This window comes from Elephantulus edwardii, unplaced genomic scaffold (genome assembly GCF_000299155.1).
Source record: "Elephantulus edwardii isolate Elephantulus edwardi_28Jun2011 unplaced genomic scaffold, EleEdw1.0 scaffold00103, whole genome shotgun sequence".
In the NCBI taxonomy this organism is placed as follows: domain Eukaryota; kingdom Metazoa; phylum Chordata; class Mammalia; order Macroscelidea; family Macroscelididae; genus Elephantulus; species Elephantulus edwardii.
The window spans coordinates 11,938,089-11,960,977 of NW_006399853.1; the positions used below are offsets into that span (position 1 = coordinate 11,938,089).

Below are 22,889 nucleotides of genomic sequence, written 5' to 3' on the forward strand. Positions count from 1 at the left end.
GGCATCAGTCTCATTCATAAAGCGCTTTGATGTCTTCCCTGGAGAAAGTCAAATGCCAGCGTCAGGACATGGGTGGGGGGTAGGGACATTCTCAGAAGGAAAACAAGGGCTGTGGTTTGAGGTCCTGTTGGGAGAGTCACGCGGACCAGGATATCAGCAATTCGGAAGTTAGCTCTTTGAGAGAGTTAGGACTAAATGTAGAGATTTGTGAGGCGTTTAACACCCCGTGTGTGATGGATCTGACCAGAGAAGTGGTCGGGTTTCCTTTGAACTGAGGGAGGTGTCTGAGCAGTGCAGAGGGTTAACACACTTAGCTTCTACTTGAAAACTTGGTGGTTCTAGTCCACCCAGGGATGTCCCAGAAGAGCCTGGAGCCATGGACACTTTATTTTTTTCTTAATGGTTTAAAGGAAAAGAATTTCTTTTCTCTTGATTCAGTAAATTAATTTCCAAATTCAGATAGCGCTTTAGTGAGAGATTTTTCTTCGTCTACTGTAGCTCCTATTGGGTGTGTGGTTTTTTTTTTATAATTTATTATTAATGTCAGTGAAAATTAACAGAGACTTTGGATTTCCATTCATTCATTGTTGCACACTTTATTTTTAAAACCAGCTGCCTGAGACGTCCGTGGACACAGCCCGGCCATGACTCACATGGAGTTGCTGGGACTGGCAGTTGACGTGGTGGCAGCTGGTTTTGGGAGAAGACAGAATCGGAAGGGTTTTAAGGACAGCAGGGAGGAGGGGCGGTGAGTCTGGCGAAGCCCTGTCAGCCCTTGGCGGTGCCGTGGTCCCCCGACAGGAAAGGACAAACGGAGAGGGAAGCCATCTGCTTCTGCGAAGTTTTACAGCCTTGGAAACTCTGGTGCAGATCTGCACTTGCCTGCGTTGTTGTTGGGTGCTGTCGCGTCGAATAGGATGCAGCCCTGTGAACAATGGGTCTCATCCGTGCCCTGTCCGGTGCCACCCTCACCATCCTGACACACTTGAGCCCATTGTTACAGTCACTGCATCATTCCATCTTGTTGAAGATGATCTTCTCTTTCTTTCACCCTCTACCTTTCCAAATACGATGTTCTTTTCTAAGAAAACCTTCCAGCCTCTCGCGTGTGTGTGTTTAAGTTGGCATTGACTCAGTCTTAGGGGGCGGGGTTTGTTGCTCTTGTGGTTTCCATAGAGTCTGTTGCAAGGACCAGGTAGGTACTGTGTCTGTACAGTGGGCCGGGGGTCGCAGTGTTGGTGCCGAGGACACAGGACGGACTGTCCCCTCCTTGTGTTCCACGTGGACTCACTGTGAGTAGGGACCCCCCTTGGCCACACCTGACAGAGCAGCAAGATACTGTGTGCATAGAATTTGTCCCAGTGTGTGGGTGACCTGGAGTGTGAAGACTACATGAAACGAGACTGTGGCATGAAGGTCACACTGACTTACATTGGAGAGAGCTCTCTGGAGTAGAGGTGACAGGAGGGAAGCCCCCAGTGGTGGGCTAGCTTGGAAGGACCAGGGGGATGGGACGAAGGAGGGCGTGGCGTGCATGATAGCTCCTGTCTTTGATGCAGTAATTTAATAACCGCAAAAGGAAAGGTAGCCAGGTCAGTGAAGAAGACGGGAAAGTGCTTTGTCCCTGGTGGGGGAGGCGACTGATGAGGACATGGCTACACTGCTCAGTGACATTGAGGACCCACTGGGCGAGAGGCAAGCTGTGCTGCGGTCCAGCTGCACTGCCCGTGACCTTGGCTGGAGGTTCCTGGCAGCTGAAGCCTGAGTGGAAAGCAAAGGGACAGTGTCCTGACCGCTTGCATCCTGATCCACAGAAAACCAGGGTGTGGGATGGTGTGACTGGCTAAGAGCTGCTTGCTGAGCTTTAGAGCTGATTGGCCTTTGTGGAAGGGTCAGTGGTGTAGCCTTCTCGAAGGGTTGGGTCAGCATGGCAGGTGAGGAGAAGGGTAGAGGGTGCCTGACTGTGCAGCCCCGAGGGGAGACGCGGGCCCTGCAGGTGAGGGCAGGCTGCCTTTCCTGAGTTTCCCAAGGTGATGCTCTGATGAACAGTGTGTTTATATTTCTAAAAGCAGTTGAACTTTCACATCTGTTACATTTCAAGTCAGGCATGTATTACCTAGAGAACACGCTACCCTTGGCCAAACGTTTACACGCGGGTAATATGACTCCATTAGGATTGAGTGAGACGCGTGCCTGTCCTGGGCAGCGGCATTTATATTTGCTAATTTCTGGAAACCTGACACAGAACAAACACCACCTGTGTGCTGGCCTTTCCTGGCTTCCAACCCGCCTTTGTGCAGCGTGGCTCCCCTGGTGGGCTGCTCGACCGGGGGGGCTTCTGCTGCCTGGTGAGGGCATCCAGGGCAGGCAGGAAGACGAGAGCGGGCACGTGGACAGACAGACTGACAGAAGGGATTTGCTCAGTGTTCCTTTGTCCACGTTTGTTTACCAGCCTTCTTGAAGTAGCTGCTGGATCTCCAGAGTGATCCAGCCTTATGCTGAGATCCATACTTGGTTTGGGGATAAAGAAGGATAAAAGGAGAATTTCTTTTTGTCATTTCTTGGGGTCTTCAGATGTTGTGTAATTGTTAAGTGCGTCTGTAGCTCCTTCAGTCGTTGGATAGTTTCCCTCAAAGCCTTAATCGAGGGTGCAGTGGTGGCCTAGTAGTAAGAAACTGCGCTGCAATCCCAAAGGCATGTGGCGGTTCAAATCCACCGGTTCTCCTTGGGAGAACAGTGGACAGTCTCCCCCCATGTGGTTAACTGCCTCTGACACCTGCCTCTGGAAGGTCAGCTGTGGGTGGGTTCCTGCTTGGTGACACACAGCAGAAGCCGTATTCAAGTATCCAGTTACCGCCCGTTTGCTTCCTGCCCTTGGGGCTCTGTGGGTCTGGTGGACCAGTGCTCCTGAGCTTTTCAAGGATAGGACCTCCCTTCCGGAAGCAGATCACTAGCTGTTCTTCCCAAGTACCTGTGGTGTGTTTGAACCCCAACCTCCTGCTTGGCAGTTGATCTCTAAACTGTGTGCACCACCCAGGCATTTCTGTACAGGCCTAGGTGTGTGTGTGTGTGTGTACTGACACCCTCCATGCAGTGAGGGGGATTGACATGGGGCTGCAGGTGTGTGTGTGTGTGTGTGTGTGTGTGTATGTGTGTACACTGATCCTCTGTGCAGTGAGGGGGATTGACCTGGGCCTGCAGGGTGTGTGTGTGTGTGTGTGTGTGTGTGTGTGTACGGACACCCTTCATACAGTGAGGGGGATTGACGTGGGTCTACAGCGCTGTGTGTGTGTGTGTGTACTGACCCTCCGTGCACTGAGGGGAATTGACACGGGGCTGCAGGGGTGTGTGTGTGTGTGTGTGTACTGACCCTCCGTGCACTGAGGGGAATTGACACGGGGCTGCAGGGCTGGATGGGTGTGTGTGTGTGTGTGTGTGTGTTCTAACCCTCCGTGTGTGTGTTCTAACCCTCTGTGCAGTGAAGGGAATTGACATGGGGCTGCAGCCGTGGGCACGTGCACAGCAGAGATTGTGAGGCTCGGGAGGGGTTTCTTCCTGCTCTACGTGGGGTCGTTCTGCATCAGAGCCGACGCGACAGCACAGAACAACATTGACAATTATCTGCCGGTTTTGGGGGTCCCTTTCACCCACCCTGTCCTTCTAGTGAGGAGCAGGGAGAGGCTGGTGATTGTGAGCAGCTGCTGCAGACACACTTCTGATCTGGTTTTAAAAGAAGAGGAAAACAGAATGATCTTGACCGTGAAGCTAACACCTTTTCTCACCGGATTAGCAGAAGTGGAGAAGCATGAAGTAACAGAACCGCCGTGGCATTTGGAAAGGAATTGCGGGAGAAATCTCGTCTTCTGAGAAGCCACTGAAGTGAGGCAGAAGCAGAAGGTCTGTGAAGAAGAAGATGTGAGGTTTCCCTGCTTTTCTGTTCAAAGGAAGGTCAGGAAATCCTAATGGTGGAAACAGGCTTGGCGAGAGAGAAAGGCCTAGGTTATGTAATAGTGACGGGAAGGAGACAGAGCGGATGAAGCCGTGGAGATGGTCTGAAAACCAGCGATGTCGGCTTCCTTCTCTGTGGAGACAAAGTTCACTTGGAAGGATTATAAAATAGAAAACCTGTATTATAAGAATATATACATATTTGAAGGGAAGATAAGTAGGGACTTAAATGAGGTAGAGCCTGTAAACTCTAACGTTTTCTCTTGAAAATGTCAGTGGAAATAAAAACACAAAAGACCTAAAGGACTTGAGTGGCCAGATACTCCAAAATAGTGCCAGGAAGTGCCTGGAGGGAGTAGCAGCCCTGGTTCCAGTCTGTTTTATGGAGATTTGTGTACCACCGTCAAGAAGATGGGTAGATTGTGGTTTCTTTTAAAGGATTGGATAATTTGGAGCTTATTTTTTGTTATTAGGGAGTGTGTTGTATTCCCCCCATTTGAATGAGAGCCTGGTGTTCCTGGCTTGGATTTGCCTTTTCTTTTGTTGTCATCACCTCAGTCTTCCCTGCTGCATTGGGCCTGCGTCTTCCACTCCTGAGCTGTCTGAAGACCAGAGCCCCTGGCAGGGTTGTACCTTTCACGCTGAGATGTCTAGCTGGGAAACCCCTCCCGGAAGAAGAGCTTTTTCCCCCACTGCCAAGTGTGGGGGGGAAATGATTAAAGAGTGAATAGGGCTTTCTCTTTTTTTTTACTATTCACCGTCTGCCAACAAAGAGGACACCACGCTGTAATTTTCAGAGGCTTTGAGAGGAAGGGAGGGTGCTTTCATCCAGCCTGCAACATAGGAAGACCTCAAAAGCAGATCCCAAGTTCTCAGTTTCGTTTCTGTCAACAGACCTGGTGCCTCCTCCCATCCCTCCAGGATTGCCTTTAGGTGAAGGAGCGCTGTACGCCCGGGCAAAGATGCACTTAGCGAGCTGGAGGTGGTTTAGACGGCGTTTTATTATTTATTTGGATTGTGATTTAGTGCGTTTACAGCCGAGCTTGGTTTTCTCTTCATCCCGGTCATGCACAGGTTCTGTTTTGACATTGATTAGATTGGTTTCAGTTATAAAGTTAAAAGGCCGTTCATGCCTTTAAAGGAAGATGTGTTACACTTACGAGGCTGAATAAAGCATATTCCGTTTGAAATCTCAAGCTCTTGAGAGTATGGGAGGCTTAAAAGAGGATCTTAAGATATACGTTGTGATTCCCCCCCTTAAATAATCTGTATGTAGAAATTGGAGTGAAAAGGGAGAAGCTTTCAAACTTGAACATTTCCCTCTGTCTTAAATCTAAACTGAGAAAGGCAATGAAAGTGAAACCTTTTATTCCCTCTACTCCCCACGTAGAAAATCTGTGCCCGCCGTCTGGCATGCGGGAAAGGGAAGGGTCACAGGACCACGTGATTGTAGGCATGAAGACATCACTCCAGACCAGAGAAGAAGTGTGGAGTTACACACTGGTGTGTGTTACACGAATTGCACGACCTCAGCCGACCGAGTCAAGGCCATGGTCATCTCATGTTTCAGTTACGATGCGTCCCCGCTGGCCACTGTGTGCAGGTGGCAAGAGACCCCTCAGGCTCCAGACCAGCCTGGGTGGCACAGCGGCCAGAGCACTGGGCCGCCAAGGGAAGGCCAGCCGTTCAAACCCACCAGCTGTTAAGAAGGAGAAGGGGAAGGCCGGCAGCTTTGATAAAGATCAGGGCTGTGGAATCCCCACGCATCAGGTCCGCTCTGTCCTGTGAGGTCACCGTAAGAATTAACTGACTCAGTGGTAACAAAAATCTCATTTGTATTCGGGATTCCTTTTTGGCTACAGTGTCTTTTAATCTCTAACACACCCCTCTTCACATCAAACAAAAACAACAAAAACTCAGACTTCAAGTTGGAACCGGCTCATAGCTGACCCTTCTAGCAGGGTTTTGGGAGGTTTTCAATGTCCCCTTACTTAATTCATCCTGGGGACACCAGTTGGTAGTGGTGGACTTGTGGTGACCCCATGTCTTATGCAAAACTGCCCTGTAGGTGTATTTCTATAGTTTGAACTGCCTCGTGCCTCGTTGGTTAAAGTGCTCAACTGCTGACAAAAAGGTTGGTGGTTCAAAGCCACCCGCTGCTCTGCAGGAGAAGAGATGTGGTACTCCGCTTCTATCAGCGGTTACAGTTCCTCTCTGACCTAGGACTTGAAGTTGACTCATTGCCAGGGGGTTCATTTTCACTCCCCAGACTTGTACTGCTGCTCACTTTTCCCACTGGACCTTTAGATCCTTTTAGGGCAGTGGCTGCGCTCAAACCATTATGCATCTTGGGAGCCTCCTCTCCAAAGAGGTGGCCACTGCAGGTGGGCGAGTGCCTGGGGAGCGGCTGTGCCTCGATTGTCACAGATCCCTCTGCAGGTGGACGATTGTCCAGCAGACTCTGTCCAGGTTCAGGCTGTCACAGTGGAGCCTGGTTTTTCTCAGCCTTGTTTGGCTTTGATTGGGCAGATAGGAAAGGATGTGGGCAACGTTGAGGACCACAAGCTAACGCTTACACAATGATTTCCTCCTGGTGTGTGTGTGTGTGTGTGTGTGTGTGTGTGTGTGTGTGTGTGTGTTTAAATCAGGCAGCTTCCTGTTATGGGTGCACAAAAGGAAAAGATCATGGATTTGTTTTCCATGTATTCACAAAAGTCCCTGACAGTGGCCGTAGCTGATGGGAACAGCTTTTGCTCACCAAGTGATGTTCCACATGTCACTTTTCTTCCTCCTTCATGGTGGTCGCATGCCCCGGGCTCACCACACACTGAGCATTTGAACTCTTTCTATATTCTTTTTGTTCCTGGACACAGCAGGCTTCTGGCAGGAAGAACGTGGAACTGTGTACGATGTGTTTTGCTTGGGAGACGGCAGATGGCATTGTCTTTTCAGCTGCAAAGGCAGGGTGAAAGGGGCTCCCCAAACTGGGGACTCTTAGGGGAGCCCAGCCACCACGTGGAGACGTTTGGAGTCTGGACCAAGTTTGGGATATAAGGTTGCATAGAAAGCCTCCTGTGGACCTTGTCAATTCTGGAGGTGGCAAAGGGTGTCCCAAGGTGTTTCATGATCCCATGTCTTGGAGTTTGTAGTTCTTGGACTCATTTTACAAACTGGGGTCACAGGAATGCTTTGCCAGTGGCAGCTGTGGTGTGAATTTTCATGTCATAGCTCTGATTTGATGCTTAAAGAATAGAATCAATAGTATTTAGGGATTGTCTGAGTTGTGTAGAGCTGGTATAACACGCACCACAAGTGGTTGTCTTCAACAAACAAAAGTGTATTCTCTCACGATTGAGGAGGGTAGACGTGTGAACGCAGGCTCTGAGGGAAGGGATTGGTTCTTGAGGATGGTCCTGGCTTCTCTTCGGCATCTGGAGGCCTGACTTCTTCCTTTGACCTCCTCCGTGTTTCTTCACGTCAGTCTATTCTTGGACCTAGAAGGTTCACTGCTCAGGGACCTGGGTCTAAAGGACGTGCTTCATTCCCGGTTCTTCTTGATTCTTCTGAGATTCTTGGTTCTTTTGAGATTCCTCCAACCTCTGTTTCCTTGTTTAATCTCTTCTTTGTTGTATACGATAGAATTAATGAATCAGTTATATCAGTAATGACAATTGATGTTATAAAACAAAATGTTTCTGACTAGCTGTATGAAAACCAGCATGATCTGTAAACCTTTATTGAAATTAAAAAAGCAACCAAATCCACAAACAAGAGATCGACTCAGGTGCAACCTAATCCTGTAGATTGCATCCGACCTCATTAACGTAACTGCCACCAAGTCTTCCTCCTAATAGGTTCAAGGTCAACCAGTATGCTCTTAAAGCAAGGATGGTGAAACTCCCTCTCACATACTTTGAGCAAGTTGGCAGGAGGGGCCAGGCCTTGAAGAAGGACATTATGCTTGGGAAGGTGGAGGGTCTGTGCCAGAGAGTTAGACCCTCAGCAAGATAGATTGACACGGTGTCCGTGGCAGTGGGGTCAGGGGTGTCGGAGATGGTGAGGCTGGTTCATGATAGGGCAAGATTCATAAGGTCTGTACGAGTTGTAGTTGACTTGGACACCTAACATTAACAACAGCATCATCTTCACAAAACCCTACTGCCATCTAATCAGTTCTTAATCCTAGCCACCCTTTTTTAAAAATTAATTTTAGCAAAAGTTTACAGAGACTTGGTGTTTCTAGTCATTCATTGTTGTACTTTTCTCCCCACTGATCCCCTCCCCCAATTCACTCTTCTCCTTGAAAAGAAAAACTCTTTCATTGTTGTACAATCTCTCCCCCCAAGTTCACTCCACTGTGCAGCCTTCATTCTTGACTCCTGTCATGACAATAATACCCATTCATATATCCCTTTTAAACAGTTCTCTTCCTCGTCTGTTTCAGTGCGGTATACATCATTCATCCCCTCCTTCTTTGCCTTCCCTCAACCCCGATGTCAGTCCTATTTTATAACAGTGGCCCTATGTAATATTTGTCCTTTTTTGACTGAGATATTTCACTCAGCATAATGTCCTCCAGGGTCACTAATTTTGAATATTATTTCATGAGTTCCTTGTTTTTCAGTGCAGCGTAGTATTCCATTGTGTGAATATACCAGAGCTTCTCTATCCATTCGTTTGTTGTTGGGCACTTGGGTTGTTTCCACCTCTTTGCTATTGCAAACAAAGCCACAATAAACATGGGTGTGCATGAGACTAAATCTTTATGAAAGGAGATTGACCATCTCTTTCATTGGTAGATTGAAGCTACTGACCTTCCTGTTAGGAGCCTGTACCACTAGGACTCCTAATGTCTTAAATATCAGGATTTACAACCCGTAGGGTAATAACACCAAATCACAAAAATGAAGGGATTGCTACATAATACTGAGAATCAGGCATTAACCAAATTGACATGTTAATTTTGTTGACACGTTCAGTCCGTAACAGTGATTATTAGTAAGTTAATGGAGTCCATGTATTCTCTGACACATGCCTTTTCATTCTCCCATTTTGCAGTTTAAATATGTAGTGTTATTGACAAGAAGATCGTAAATTACAGTCTTTGACCTTGGACTTTGAAACTTGGACATTCTCACTTGGAGCCTGCTTGGAAATGGTCGTTGATTTCTCATCTGTCTTTTCTAATGTTGATGCTGGTTGGATGCTACCTGTTTCTTTTCCCTGTGTGGTCCAGCCAGCACCCACTGGAGGGCAAGTGGCTATGCGGAGGACATGCCCAGGGGGGATATGGGACTGCCCTTAGCTTTGTGCAAATGGAGACACGTTGATAGTTTGAGCTGGAAGGGCATCATTTCATCTTCAACAGTGCTTCTCCCCAACCTGATTCTAAAAAGTATTTGAGCGTGTTCCCTGAGAGTGTCTTAGTAATTGCTGATACATTTGAAGTTTAAATTAAAGTTTACACAGATCTTTGTGTAGTCTGTTCTGAGGAGAATATTATTTTGACCCAAATATAAGTACCGTGTCTTAAGAAACGTATAAGCGTTTGAGGGATTGCATAACAATGAAAGAAGTTTTTCTTTTCAAAGAAAAGAGTGAATTGGGGGGAGGGCGTGGGCAGGGAGAAGAGTGCAACAGTGAATGAATGGAAACCCTAAGTCTCTGTAAACTTTCATTTAAATTGATAAAAAGAGAGAGAGAGTGTGTGTGTGTGTGTGTGTGTGTGTGTATGAAAGAAATGTACAAGCATTTATAGATTGTACAGGGCAGTGGGCTGGAGTGTGTCAGATTATGAGGATGGCACAGGATAGGTCAAAGTTCTGATCTGTTGTTCATAGGTTTACTATGAGTCGTTCTCCCAGCTCGTGGTGTGTTAGTAATTAGGCACTTTGCTGTGTAAAGATGTGTAAAGTCCCCAGTCCTCAGGTATCTGACAGGCAGGCAGGTAAATAAAGACAGGTTCAAGCTGTAGTTCTTGAGCACCATTGAGCCATGTCCAGGTCACTGCAAACCCCTGTGGAAATTGTAGTTTGTGTCTGAAAATAATGGAATCACGCCGGTGGTGTGCTTGGGGGTCCTGTCCTGGTTCGAGAAAGTCCACCACAGCCCCCATAGTGAGTGGGTGATCTGACCATCACATAGCACTTGTCTTACTCAGCTGGGTGGCATGAAAGGCCTCCTTCGAAGACGCCAAGCGCCATACAGAAGAGCCTCATCTCTGGTCACGGGCCGTGAGCATCATGTTCGCTCCCTCCGTCCCCTGATCTAGTCCAGATACCACTGAGAGCTCCATTCCCCAGGCCGGCCCTGTTCTCCTCAAGAGTCGTTTCATTCCCTCGCCAGCCTTTCTCAGCCGCAAGGCCCCCGCTGTAGCTGTGTTCGCTGAGTGGTGACGAGATGCCGGTGTCTGTACTTCAAGCCTTGAGAGGCTGTGAGGAGAGAGAGAGAGACAGCAAACAGGAATGTGCTTCTTTTTCTGCCCCGAGCTGTTTGGATTAAATTGGGATTATTTTTTGTTTTTTGGTAGGGAAACTGCAGTGAAAATTATGATTAAATAAATTGGTTACAGTGTCGTCTTGGGGATTTTTTTTTAATCCCCTTTCCCCCTCCACCCCAGGTGGAACTTTTGTTCCTTGGAGATTTCCTGTGGTGAGTTTTGATGTTTCTTTCTTCCCTGCATAAATATGGAAATCTGTAATTGTTTCTTGGATTGTGATGGCTTTCTTTCAGTGTGGTATTCCCCTAACACAGCACACAATCAGCTATGATAATGACTCGTACAGTGATCATGTTGCTAGCGGAATTAAATGCTGTCACGGTTGAGATGTTTTTGGAAGTAGCTTTTTATGAAAACGGTGTGATGAATCGGGTGATAAAGAGCCCATTTCCTACTTATTATAACAGAAGCAGCAGTGGATTGACGCAGTGACTCTGACGACGGTGGGCTTGAGCGCATCCGAGGTGGTGAGGCTAGTGCAGGGTGGAGCTGCTGTTCACAAGGTTTGCCGTGAGTTGTAGTCGATTCAGCAGTACCTAACAACAACAATAACACAAGAAGACCTGCTTTTCTCCACGCAGCAGCTCCAGCCAACCTCGCTGTCATTGGGTCGGAGCTCTACCCATAGAGGTGGTGGTGTTAGATGCCGTCAAGTGAATTTCAGGGCTTATAAGGACCCATCTTGACGGGACAGAATTGCCCCTGAGCTTGTCCTCAGCTATAATCTTTACAGGGAACCTGACAGCACAGCGATTAAGCTGTGCTAACTAAGAAAGTTAGTGGTTTGAACCCTCCTGATCCTCTGTGTGAGAAGGAGGAGACAGTCTGCTTCTGTAAAGGTTTATGGTGGCCACTGTGTGAGGCAGTCTCGCCCTCACCGACAGGGTCTTTTATGAGTTAAGAGACTTGATGGCCGTGGACAGCCTTATGACGGCAGCAGATTGCTGGATTTTTCTTCCAGGGAACCGCTGGATGGGTTTGGATCTCCACCCTGTGGTCAGCAGCTGAGTGCTTTGTTCCTTGTACCACCAGGGCTCTTGCCCTGGTCAGACCGTACAACGTGCTGGAGGAATTGTTTTTTTTAAGTTCTGCGAATGTTTTCTGTACATTCTGTGGCTGTTTGTCCCTTCATCTCAGATTTCCTTCATAGTTTTTTTTTTTAAATTTTATTATTATTGTTGTGTGTCTGTGTACCGTCAAATCAGATCTGACTGGTACAGGAGGGAGATTGTCCCTCCTTTCCTGGAAGAGCATCTGGTGGATTCGAACCATGCATCTCTGGGATTGCAGTGCAGCTTCTTGCCACTAGGCCACCAGAGCTCCCCTTCCTTCATAGTTTTAAGTGTATGTCTTGGAGAGGGTGCAGCTAGAGTGGTCCTTGGAGGCAAAGATGATAAAGCTTCATCTCACATCCTTTGGGCATGTTGCTAGGAAAGGCTTTTCTTGGAGGGGGACATCACAGTCGGGAAGGGGAGGAAGACCCTCACCCAGAAGGACAGGCACAATGGCTGCAGCAGGGGGCTGGAGAGTGGCAGTGTGAGGACGGCACAGGGGAGGACAGGCTTTGGGTCTGTGTGCATAGCATCACTATGAAGTGTGCTCGACTCGATGTGACCCAGCAACAACAATAACATAAGTACAGGGAACTCTGGTAGCTTAGAGGGAAGGAGTTACACTGCTAACCCAAAGGCACGTGGTTCAAATCCACTGGCTGCTGTGTAGGAGAAAGACGGACAGTCTCCTAGTGAGATGAACTGCTTCTGAGTAGCCACTGGAGGGTCATCTATTGGTCGGTTCCAACTTGATGATGGTACGTAATGACAACAGCCGTGTAAATCCAGTCACGCGTTGGTTCCGCTTGGGTAGGAATATGTCCTGCAGGACTAGCTACCTTGTCAACAGTGTGTTATTGCTGATGGAATTCTTTTCTGTTCCTTTAACAGAACATCTGATCAAATTCATGACCATGGGGGATATGAAGACCCCAGACTTCGATGACCTCCTGGCAGCCTTTGACATCCCAGACATGGTCGATCCCAAGGCAGCGATTGAGTCTGGCCATGATGACCACGAGAGCCACGTGAAGCCCAGCACCCACAGCGACGAGGACTCGCACGCGCCCTCGTCCTCCGACGTGGGTGTCAGCGTCATCGTCAAGAACGTGCGGAACATCGACTCCTCCGAGGGTGCCGAGAAGGATGGCCACCCGACCACGGGCAACGGCCTTCACAACGGGTTCCTGTCGGCCTCCTCGCTGGACGGCTACGGGAAAGATGGGGCCAAGCCCGGGAAGGGAGACGCGGCAGCCTCCGAGGTGACCCTGAAGGACTCGGCGTTCAGCCAGTTCAGCCCCATCTCGAGTGCTGAAGAGTTCGACGACGACGAGAAGATCGAGGTGGATGATCCCCCCGACAAGGTGGACATGCGGGCCAGCTTCAGGTCCCACGTGCTGACGGGCTCCGCGCCCCAGCAGGACCACGACAAGCTCAAGACCCTGGGAGGGGAGAGCCTGGGCAAAATGGGAATCTCCCCCTCAGGCAACCTGGATAAAAACAAAGTCGTCAAGCGAGAGTCTGAGAACAATTCCCTAAACCTGAGTGTGTACGAACCTTTCAAAGTCAAGAAAGGGGAGGATAAGTTGAAGGAGAACTCGGACAAGGTTTTGGAAAACAGGCTCCTGGATGGAAAGCTGAGCTCAGACAAGAGTGACACCGGCCTGGCCAGTGTGGCACCGTCCAAGGCAAAGGCATCCTCCAAGCTGTCCTCGTGCATTGCTGCCATTGCTGCCCTCAGCGCCAAGAAGGCTGCATCGGACTCCTGTAAAGAACTGGCGACCAACTTGGGGGAGTCCTCACCGTTACCCAAAGAAGCCAACGATAGCCCGGCCACCCTCGAGAAGTCTCCCGAATCCCAGAGTCTCATCGACGGGGCAAAGAAAGCATCCCTGAAGCCCCCGGACAGTCCCCGGAGCGTGTCCAGTGAGAACAGCAGCAAGGGCTCACCGGCTTCCCCCGCGGGGTCCACCCCAGCCATCCCCAAAGTTCGCATCAAGACCATTAAGACGTCATCCGGGGAGATCAAGAGGACTGTGACCAGGGTGCTGCCTGAGGTAGACCTCGACTCCGGGAAGAAGCCCTCCGAGCAGGCGACGTCCGTGATGGCATCGGTGACGTCCCTCCTGTCCTCCCCCACGTCGGCTGCCGTCCTCTCCTCTCCCCCCAGGGCGCCTCTGCAGTCGGCCGTGGTGACCAATGCCGTCTCCCCCGTTGAGCTGACGCCTAAGCAGGTCACCATCAAGCCCGTCGCCACCGCCTTCCTCCCCGTGTCCGCCGTGAAGACGGCCGGGTCTCAAGTCATAAACCTGAAGCTGGCCAACAACACGACGGTAAAAGCCACGGTCATCTCCGCGGCCTCGGTCCAGAGCGCCAGCAGCGCCATCATCAAGGCCGCCAACGCCATCCAGCAGCAGACGGTCGTGGTGCCAGCCTCCAGCCTGGCCAACGCCAAACTCGTGCCAAAGACCGTGCACCTTGCCAACCTTAACCTCCTGCCTCAGGGTGCCCAGGCCACCTCCGAACTCCGCCAAGTGCTCACCAAACCTCAGCAGCAGATCAAGCAGGCAATAATCAACGCAGCCGCCTCGCAGCCGCCCAAGAAGGTGTCTCGGGTCCAGGTGGTGTCCTCGCTGCAGAGCTCCGTGGTCGAGGCGTTCAACAAGGTGCTGAGCAGCGTCAATCCAGTCCCAGTTTACATCCCCAACCTCAGCCCCCCGGCCAGCGCGGGCATCACGCTGCCCACGCGCGGCTACAAGTGCTTGGAGTGCGGCGACTCCTTCGCCCTGGAGAAGAGCCTCAGCCAGCACTACGACCAGTGCAGCATTCGCATCGAGGTCACGTGCAACCACTGCATCAAGAACCTGGGCCACAAGGAGAAGGGCGTGGTGATGCAGTGCTCCCACCTCATCCTCAAGCCGGTCCCCGCGGACCAGATGATCGCCTCCCCCACGAGCAACACCCCGGCAGTGGCCATGTCCTCCTCCTCCTCCTCCTCCTCCTCCTCCTCGGCGGCTCTGCCGAGCTTGGCCGGCGCTGGCACGCACACGGTGGCCAAAATCCAGTCCGGCCTCATGGGGACAGTCATTTCGGCTCCTTCCAGCACACCCATTGTCCCGGCCATGCCTCTCGACGAAGACCCCTCCAAGCTCTGCAGGCACAGCCTCAAGTGTCTGGAGTGCAACGAGGTCTTCCAGGACGAGACGTCGCTCGCCACCCACTTCCAGCAGGCTGCAGACACCAGTGGACAAGTAGAGTATCGTTTAAACGCGGCCTTTCAGGGATAAGTCTGTAGACGGGAGCGTTTTATCGGGTTCTTGGTTTAGGTTGGAGCTCAGCTGAGTGGAGCAGGGTGTGTGTGTGTGTGTGTGTGTGTGTACACACATGCGGGGGGCGGGGAGAAAGGATTGTGTTCAAAGAGCAGAAGCAGGGTTGGAAGTGGGAATGTTATTTTTAAAAAGGGGCTTGTGGGAGGATGAGTCTTTAAGGTATACGTTGTACGTACAATGAGCACTTAATGGAGCCTTGGACTTAGAATGCGTAAGGGAATGCCCACACATGCTTTGGGCATCATGAGGGAACCAGGCCCTGAAGAAGGATGTCGTGGTTGGTAAAGTAGGTCAGTGCAAAAGAAGAGGAACCTCGCTGGATGGACGGACAGTCGACATGGTGGTTGCAGTAAAGGGGTGAGCACAGCAGAGATTGTGAGGATGACGCAGGACCTGGCATCGTTCCTTTCTGATGGCCACGGGACCACTGTCAGAGCTCACACAATGGCACCTAACAACAGAAGCAAAGAATTCTTAACAGCAGAGTCACTGGGTTATGTGTAGCTAATGTGAGCCATAGTGTCTTCCTATTAAGGGGTCAAGTCAGGCTGTATCAGCACAGATCTGACTTTACTAGTGATAATTTTTTGTTTAAGAGAGAGCTCTGGTAGCCTAATGGATAGGGAGTTGCTCTAGCAAACCCAAGGTGGGTGGTTTGAATCCACCAGCTGTTCCAAGGGGGAAAAATAGGCAGTCTCCTCCCTTGCCATTTGCAGCTTCTGAAAACCCATTGAAGGGTCAGCTATCAATTGGTTCTGACTCAGTACAGTGGAAGACAGGTTTTAAGTAAGAAGTTATTTTAAAGTCTTTCCCAATTAAACTTAGCAGTTTATTGTGGCCAAGAAATACTTTCAGGTGTTAGAATTTGTCACTGCAGTGAATTAAGCATAAATTAATGGCCTTCTGTTGTGTTTATATATAGCTTTTAATTTTGCAGCATAATGATTATTGATAGTGGTGAAATATTTCACTATCATGTGCTCACTTATTGCCATTGAGTTGGTTGGCAGGAAACCTTGATAAGAGGCCACCCATCTTTCTCCCATGGTGGATTCCAACCACTGACCTTTGGGTTTACAGCATGGTTCTCAATGCACTGCACCACCAGAGCACCTTAAAAACACTTTGAGTCGGTTTCAACTCATAATGGCCTCCCATCACATTTCCAAAGCTGTCAGTTTTATCAAGAGGAGACTCATCTGTCCTCTGAGGAGCAACTGAGATTGGCAAGAGCCCCAGGGGCATGTATAACATGTTGAACAGATAAATGAAAGGTCAGTGGTTCGAATCCACCACTTCTCTCTTCATTGAGAGAAAGAAAGATGGACCATCTTCTCTTGTAAAGATATAAGCCTCAGAAACCTGGTGAAAGTCCTAAGGTGTCAACATTGTCTCAGAGGCAGTGGCTGGTACCCGCAGCTGACTCTTGGGATGTAACCAGAGATGCCGGGTGTTGAATGAAACGAGTTTGAACTGGGGAGACTGTATGACTTAACTAGCCAAACAAGGCAGCTTTTGACGTGACAAGCAGATGCTGGTTGGAACTACTGTCCTGTCACCGTGAAATTTATGTTTATGAAGGCCCAGGAAGTGTCCTCGCCTTTGCATTTTTCTCTCAGAATGTTAATTAGAAGGTTTCTGTTGTATTTCAGAAGTGCGGAGCTGCCTGGGGGTCCATTCCCCATGGGCAGCTAGTGAGTTCACATCTTTGTGGGATTTTGAATTTGGGGAACTAAAGATCAAAAAAATGCTTTTCACTGGGTATACCCCTTAGCAGAGAAGTTGGAGGAGTTTTTCTGACTGTTCTTGGAGCCTCTGGTTTGAAATCTTTCATTGACTCCCAAAGCAAAAACACTAGCAGAGAAGAGGGAAGCAGATAGAGAGTTCAAGAATGCAGTGGTTATTTGTAGCTCTTTGAGCATCTTCAGTGGGGATCCTGGAGTTCTCTCGCTGGATACCCCCTTATGTTGTTGTCACTTCATGAAAGAGTCTAATGAATCTTTTCATCGTAAGGGAAAGCCCTGTGCTGGGTCTGTGTGTCCTGTTGCCTTGCCTGTCCATGGGGCTGGTTTGGGACAGTGGACTGTGTCCTGTCTTAGAAGAATTCTCCCCACGGACAGTGTCCTCCAGTCTGGCATCCTACGCAGTCATCAGGTCTCTTCAGGATCCTGCCTCCTCTACCAATGGGACTAGACATGGACAGAAAAGTAGAAATTGGCCTTCTTTTCATCCCTATGCTTCTAAGTTTTTATTTATTAGTGTTTCAGGCCCCACAGCGGCTTAAGGTCAAACGTGCTGTGGGGAGATGGTGAGGCTGTCCGCTCAGGGAAGGAAATGCTCTGTTCTTGTCTTGTGCACATACGCTTACGTATTTTTTCTGGGACAAGCAAAATGTGTCGGTGGCCGTGTCACCTGGACTCTAAGAGGTAGCCGTGGGTGTAAGTGAACCCCAAGGCCCAGCAGGTTCTCTTTTCCTCTTGCCAGGTCATCTGCGAGCTCTTCCTTTGCGTGCCCCAGCCAGTCGCCGAGTGGGGCGCAGCCCAGATGCGCTCCACACTTCCTCCTGCTCGTTTCCTGTTTCATCTTGAACCACCGTCCTGGGGCCCTTCACCACTTTTCCCGCCGTTCCCAGACGTCTCGCCCAGGCCCCAGTGGGGAGTCTGATTTCTCAGCCTGTGCTGCCATCCTTCAGTGCAGTGGTCGCCCCCCTTCCACAGGTTAACTCAGCCTCACGTCTCTTCTCTAGTACTGGACGGCTTCACTTGAGTGGATTGATACCCACTCGTGGCAGCCCCATTCGGGTCAGCACAGGGCTGTGCTCCAGAGGACTTTCTGTGGCTGATTTTTTTTTCTTCTCCTTTTTATTTATTAATTTAAATGAAAGTTTACAGAGACTTAGGGTTTCCAGTCATTCATTGTTGCACTTTTCTCCCTGCCCACCCCTCCCCCTCAGTTCACTCTTCTTGAAAAGAAAAACTCCTTCATTGTTATGCAGTCCCTCCCCCCAAGTTCATTCCACTATACAGCCTTCACTCTGGAATTCTGTAATGACAAGAATACCCGTTCATATAAACAGTTTTCTCCCTTATTTGTTTCAGTGCATTATACTTCATTCCTCCTGTCCTGTCTTCCCTCAACCCCAATGTCAGTCCCGTTTTACAACAGTGGCATTATGCAATATTTGTCCTTTTGTGACTAAGATATTTCACTCAGCATAATGTCCTCCAGGGTCACCCATTTTGTATATTTCATGAGTTCCTTGTTTTTCAGTGCAGCGTAGTATTCCATTGTGTGAATATGCCACAGCTTCTCTCTCCATTCGTTTGTTGATGGGCACTTGGGTTGTTTCCTGCTCTTTGCTATTGCAAACAAAGCAGCAGTAAACATGGGTGTGCATATATCTGCTTGGGTAGCAGTTAGGGTTTCTTGATGCTTTCACCTGAGGCTCCTCTGTAGGGCCCCAGAGCCCCAGCCTTCATTTAGTGGTCGAGCACTTAATTAATTGCACCGCAGAGGACCTTTAGATTAGGACTGCCCTTCCAAGAGGAATGGAGGCAAGTTCCCTCCTATTTTCTGGAAGAGATGATGTGTACCTCATTCACTCATCAGTGCCGAGTCAGAACTGACCCCCAGCTGACCCTCCAGGCTGTGAATCCCATGGGAGGAGTTTGCCTGACTGTCTCCCACGGAGCTGCTGGCGGATTTGAACCCACAGAGAGGTGTGGCCTTTAGTCACGTATCTCCCTCCAGGTTAGGCTACCAGAGCTCTTTTTATGTATCATGATGGAAATGCTGCTTCGGTTATTTGATGGAATTCCCTGGTGCATCCACCAGGGCCTGGAGATTACATTTTTAGGGAGTTTTAAAAGTCCCTGCAGGGCTAAGATTTGGGGGACGGAGGGCTTATCACCCCCCGACAGAGATCTGAACCCCCACTCCCTGGTAGCCTGAAGGGTGGTCTTCTCCCTGTCACCTCTGTTTCCTGATCGTCAGCTCAGCAGTGTTAGACACCCCATCACAGCCTCGAGGGTGGAGGTGTCTAGCTCCCCAAGAGCAGGGTGGGGAGGAGTGGGGGCCACGGCCGATTTTGTGGTGCCCAGCTGTGGTAGAGTTCCGGTCGTCTGAAGAGCTTCCATTTCACCAGGCAGCTCTTTCTTGGTCTTTTGACTTGAGAGTGCAGGCGTGTGCTGGGTCGTTAGTGTTGTTTGTTTGTGTGTCTGTGACCATGGCCTGTTGGACTTCTGCTTCTTGTCTGGGGTTGATGAGATGGAAGAAAATCTGGGACCCACGTGACGTCACGCCGAGCTCTTGGGATCCGAGCCCCCCGTCCTTCAGTCAGTCTCCGAGGCCTTCTCTGATGGCTGGCTTAAGATGTTCCAGGTTTCCTTTGCACTTAGTGGGGCGACCAGGGACAGCATTGACTCTGTCTGCCTGGAAGGGGAGTGTAACCTGGTCCTGACGTGGATGCCCTGTTGTCATCGGGTCCAAAATGGATCCAGTGGCCTGCCTAAGTCGTTCAGACCGCGATTCTCAGCCTGTGCGGGGATGGATGGCATTCCGTTTTGCCTTCTGGGATTTGCCCTTGTTCTCTGACTGTGTTTCACACGCCCCATTCCAAGCCTGTCTTTGAGAGCAGTGAGGAATGAGTCCCCCCTCTCCCTCCCAAGCTGTTGAGTCCAGCATCTTAAATAAGACCTCACGGCCTTTCTCCTGGGAACGGCCTCTTCTTCAGTCGGCGCCACCACCATCCTCCTTTTTTTCTGTTTCATACCCCCTCCTTTTATGTTTTGACCCATTTAGGTGGTGGGTGGAGCCTGGTGGCAAAGACTGGCTACTGATGAAACAATGGAGGATTTGAATTGCCAGCTCAGGAGGGAAGATGAGACGTTTGGCTTCCATGAACGTTGTGCTGTTTAGATGATACTCCCAGGTCAGCTACGACTCCTAGTTGGACAGCAGCTCTGAACCTTGGCCTGTCATGCACCATCCTCACGCCCTCTGTCCTGCCTCAAGCCCGTCGTGGTAGTCATTGTGCCATATCATTATTTGAGGCTCTTGGTCTCTTTTGGGACCCAGTACCTTCCCCAGCATGACTTCTCTCTCCAAGGGCAGGTTCCTTCTGAAGAATACTGCTCAGAATAAGTGCGCCGAAGTTTACATGAAGATTGCAGCCTTGGGAACCTTTGTGGGGTGGTCTTCTGTTCTTCAGGGTCACTGTGGGTTGGGATGGAGAGACTGGCGGGGAGACTGTCCTGATGATTCTTCTGACTTCTCAGGGTGCTTCATGTAACCCCTGACCCCAGAGGCCACTTTTTCCCAGGCATAGCCTGGGGACTGCTGGATGCAGTGGGGAAAGGTGGGTTTTGGGGCCTGAATTCTGTCACCCATTGGTTCCTTCTCTTCTTCCGGTGGTCCTGTGGGCATGCCACATAAAACACAAAATGCTAATTGTTGCAGCGACCCACACCCTGCTCTTCAAGTTGGTTCTGACTCTTGTTGACCCTTTCAACAGTTTTTGAGGTGGTAAATATTTACGGAAGGGACTCCCCAGCTCTGTTCTGAGGAGCAGCTGGTGGACCCTGCCGACCTTTCAGTCAGCAGCCTGATACGTACGTTATACATCCCTTAGTGAATCAAAAGGATGTTTTCTCACGACAGGTCCAGTGCGTGGTGACGTCCAGTACAAGGCCCTGGGGGTGTGCTGGGTTGCTGTACTTGGTTTAGCTCAAAGCCTACCTCTCCTTATGTCCCGGATCAGAGTCTGGGGGTTGTCTCACTTGATGGGAGATGTGGTCCAGGCCTACTCGTCCACATCCACCATGGGGTCCACATCTCTTTTCTGCTCCGTCCACCACTGCAGAGTAGAGCCCGAGGCGGCTGACCCTCCCACCAGCATCTGCCCCAGTTGGAGTTTTGTAATCCAGCTTGTCTGATAATAGCCCTTGCTTTGGGGACACTTTGAGGAAAGGCTGGGGCTAGAGAAATTTTCCTCCTCTTCTGCATGAAATATTTAAGATCTGATGACTGTGGCTTTAATAATTGATATTTCAGCCTTCTGAGAGGCCATTCCTTGAGCTCTTTAGTAAAAACCATGATGACTGTGTTTGGCCAGCTGCTGCCAGTGAAAGCTACACGTAACCTCTTCATTGTAAAAGTCCTCCTTCATCCCCTGCAGTCCACGCCAGCCGTCGAATGAGGGAATTAACGGTACAGGTTCTCTGGTCAAAACTGAAGAAACAAATGTCCCTTTAGTGACAGATCCAGAACTCGAAGCAGGTTCTTTTCCTTAATTGCTGGCTTATTAATTATTCTGTTTCAATTCATCGTGCTGATTCACTGTGATGAGAAGCGTAGAATTTTAAATTTGGAAGGTGGGACTCATAGGATAATGGCTTCTTTGAGTTGTGGCCAAGTCAACTTCGGAGCGCAGGTGAGGTTGTCTAGAATCTGTTGTTGTTGTTAAGTGCTGCCTTGTCGGCCCTGACTCATAGCACCCCCATGTTCAGACCAGAATGAAGTCCTGTCCGATCCTGCTTGACCTTCACCATCCCTGCTGGACTCAGGCCCTCTGCTGCTGTTACTGTGTCCTTCCATCGCGTTGACGTTCTTGTTCTCATTCACTGACCCCTTGTTTTTCATGTCTTCTCCCGGGCTGGTCCCCTCCTGATCACATACCTAAAGTGTATGAGACCAGGTCGCAGCCATTCTTGCTTCTAAGCAACACTCCGGCCGTATTTCCTCCAAGACTGGTTGATTTGTGGTTTTGGTGGCCCGGTCAGCATCTCTACCAGTACCATAGCTCAGAGATACCCGTTTTCTGTTGTTCTTCCTTATTCATCATTCGTCTTTCACTTTTAGGGATTTCTGCTCATTTTAGTTTTGAGAACAAAAATCAGTTCTTTTAAATTGGTAGCATAACACAGCAACTACCATCCAAAAAATCTGCAGCTCTCTATCATGTTTCTGAGGCTATAAATCTTAGAAGGAGGCAATTGCTTCTCTGTCTCCCTCGGGACAGCTGATGGGTTTGATCCGCTAACCTTTTCCTTAGCAGTCCAGTACATAATTGCACCATGCCACCAGCACCCCTTAATGTATCTCTATTCTCCAGTGCCAGTAACTTTACTGAATTTATCTGTGACAGCCACCCTTTCCCTTTAAAATCTGCCCACGTAATTGCCAACTCTCGTGATGAGAAATTTTTCCACGTAGCAGAATGATTTTGGGACAAAACTACTACAGTCAGTCAGTTCTGGGAACAAAAGATGGAGATAATCAATAATGCTCTAATGATCACTTTGCATTGTTTCCAATTAAGAGAACTCCTACATGAGACTCTTTGTTTGTGTTTCATTGTGAAATTGGACGACAGTGGAAGCTGGAAAATACGGCTGTGTCTCCTAACAGATTTTTTTTGGTGGTGGGAAAGGGCGTTACACTGTAGGCAGGATTATGAACCTGCTGTTAAGAAGCAGAAGCAATTTCCTTAGCATCTCACTTGATTAATAAGCTTGGCAATGTCTGTGACCTTTAGCGCTTTAATTAAAATACTGTCTCGGGTTGCTGTGCTGGCCGTTGGTCGTTTTGCAATCGGAGCGTATATTTGTGCTGTGTTTACTCACAGTTTGCTCCCCTTTCTTACCACTGTACTTTTCCCAGGCTAATTCTTCCAACCTAAAAGAGAAATTGAAGCATGTAGGAGTATTTCCCTTGTTATGCTGATAAGCCCTCCTCTATTAAAAGAGGGTGCTGAGCTCAAACCTCCTCTTCAGTCCCACTGTGGTGAGGATCGTACAGGACTGGACAAAGTCTGTCACGCAGAGGGTCACTGTAATCAGAACCAGCTCATTGGCACCCAGTAATCACCTGTGTCTTAGTTCTTTACTGCTTCTCTCACAGAAGCACCACAAGGGGGGTGTTTTGTTTTGGTTTTAAATTTTTTTAATTATTAATTTCAATGAAAATTTACAGAGACTTTGGATTTCCATTCATTCATTGTTGCAAGGGGGGGGGTGGTTTTTTCTTTTTCTTTTTTAATTTATCATTAATTTCAGTGAGTAT

General features: G+C 49.3%; 1 protein-coding gene across 1 annotated transcript in view; it reads left to right on the forward strand.

The window, feature by feature from the left end:
- Window positions 1-22,889, forward strand: part of ZNF532 (zinc finger protein 532) — a 133,750-nt gene that overhangs the window by 45,862 nt on the left and 64,999 nt on the right. The window contains exon 2 of the mRNA XM_006891748.1: window positions 12,391-14,750. Within this exon, the coding sequence (XP_006891810.1) occupies window positions 12,408-14,750 (2,343 nt within the window). The 5' untranslated portion in view covers window positions 12,391-12,407. The remainder of the gene's footprint in view (window positions 1-12,390; window positions 14,751-22,889) is intronic.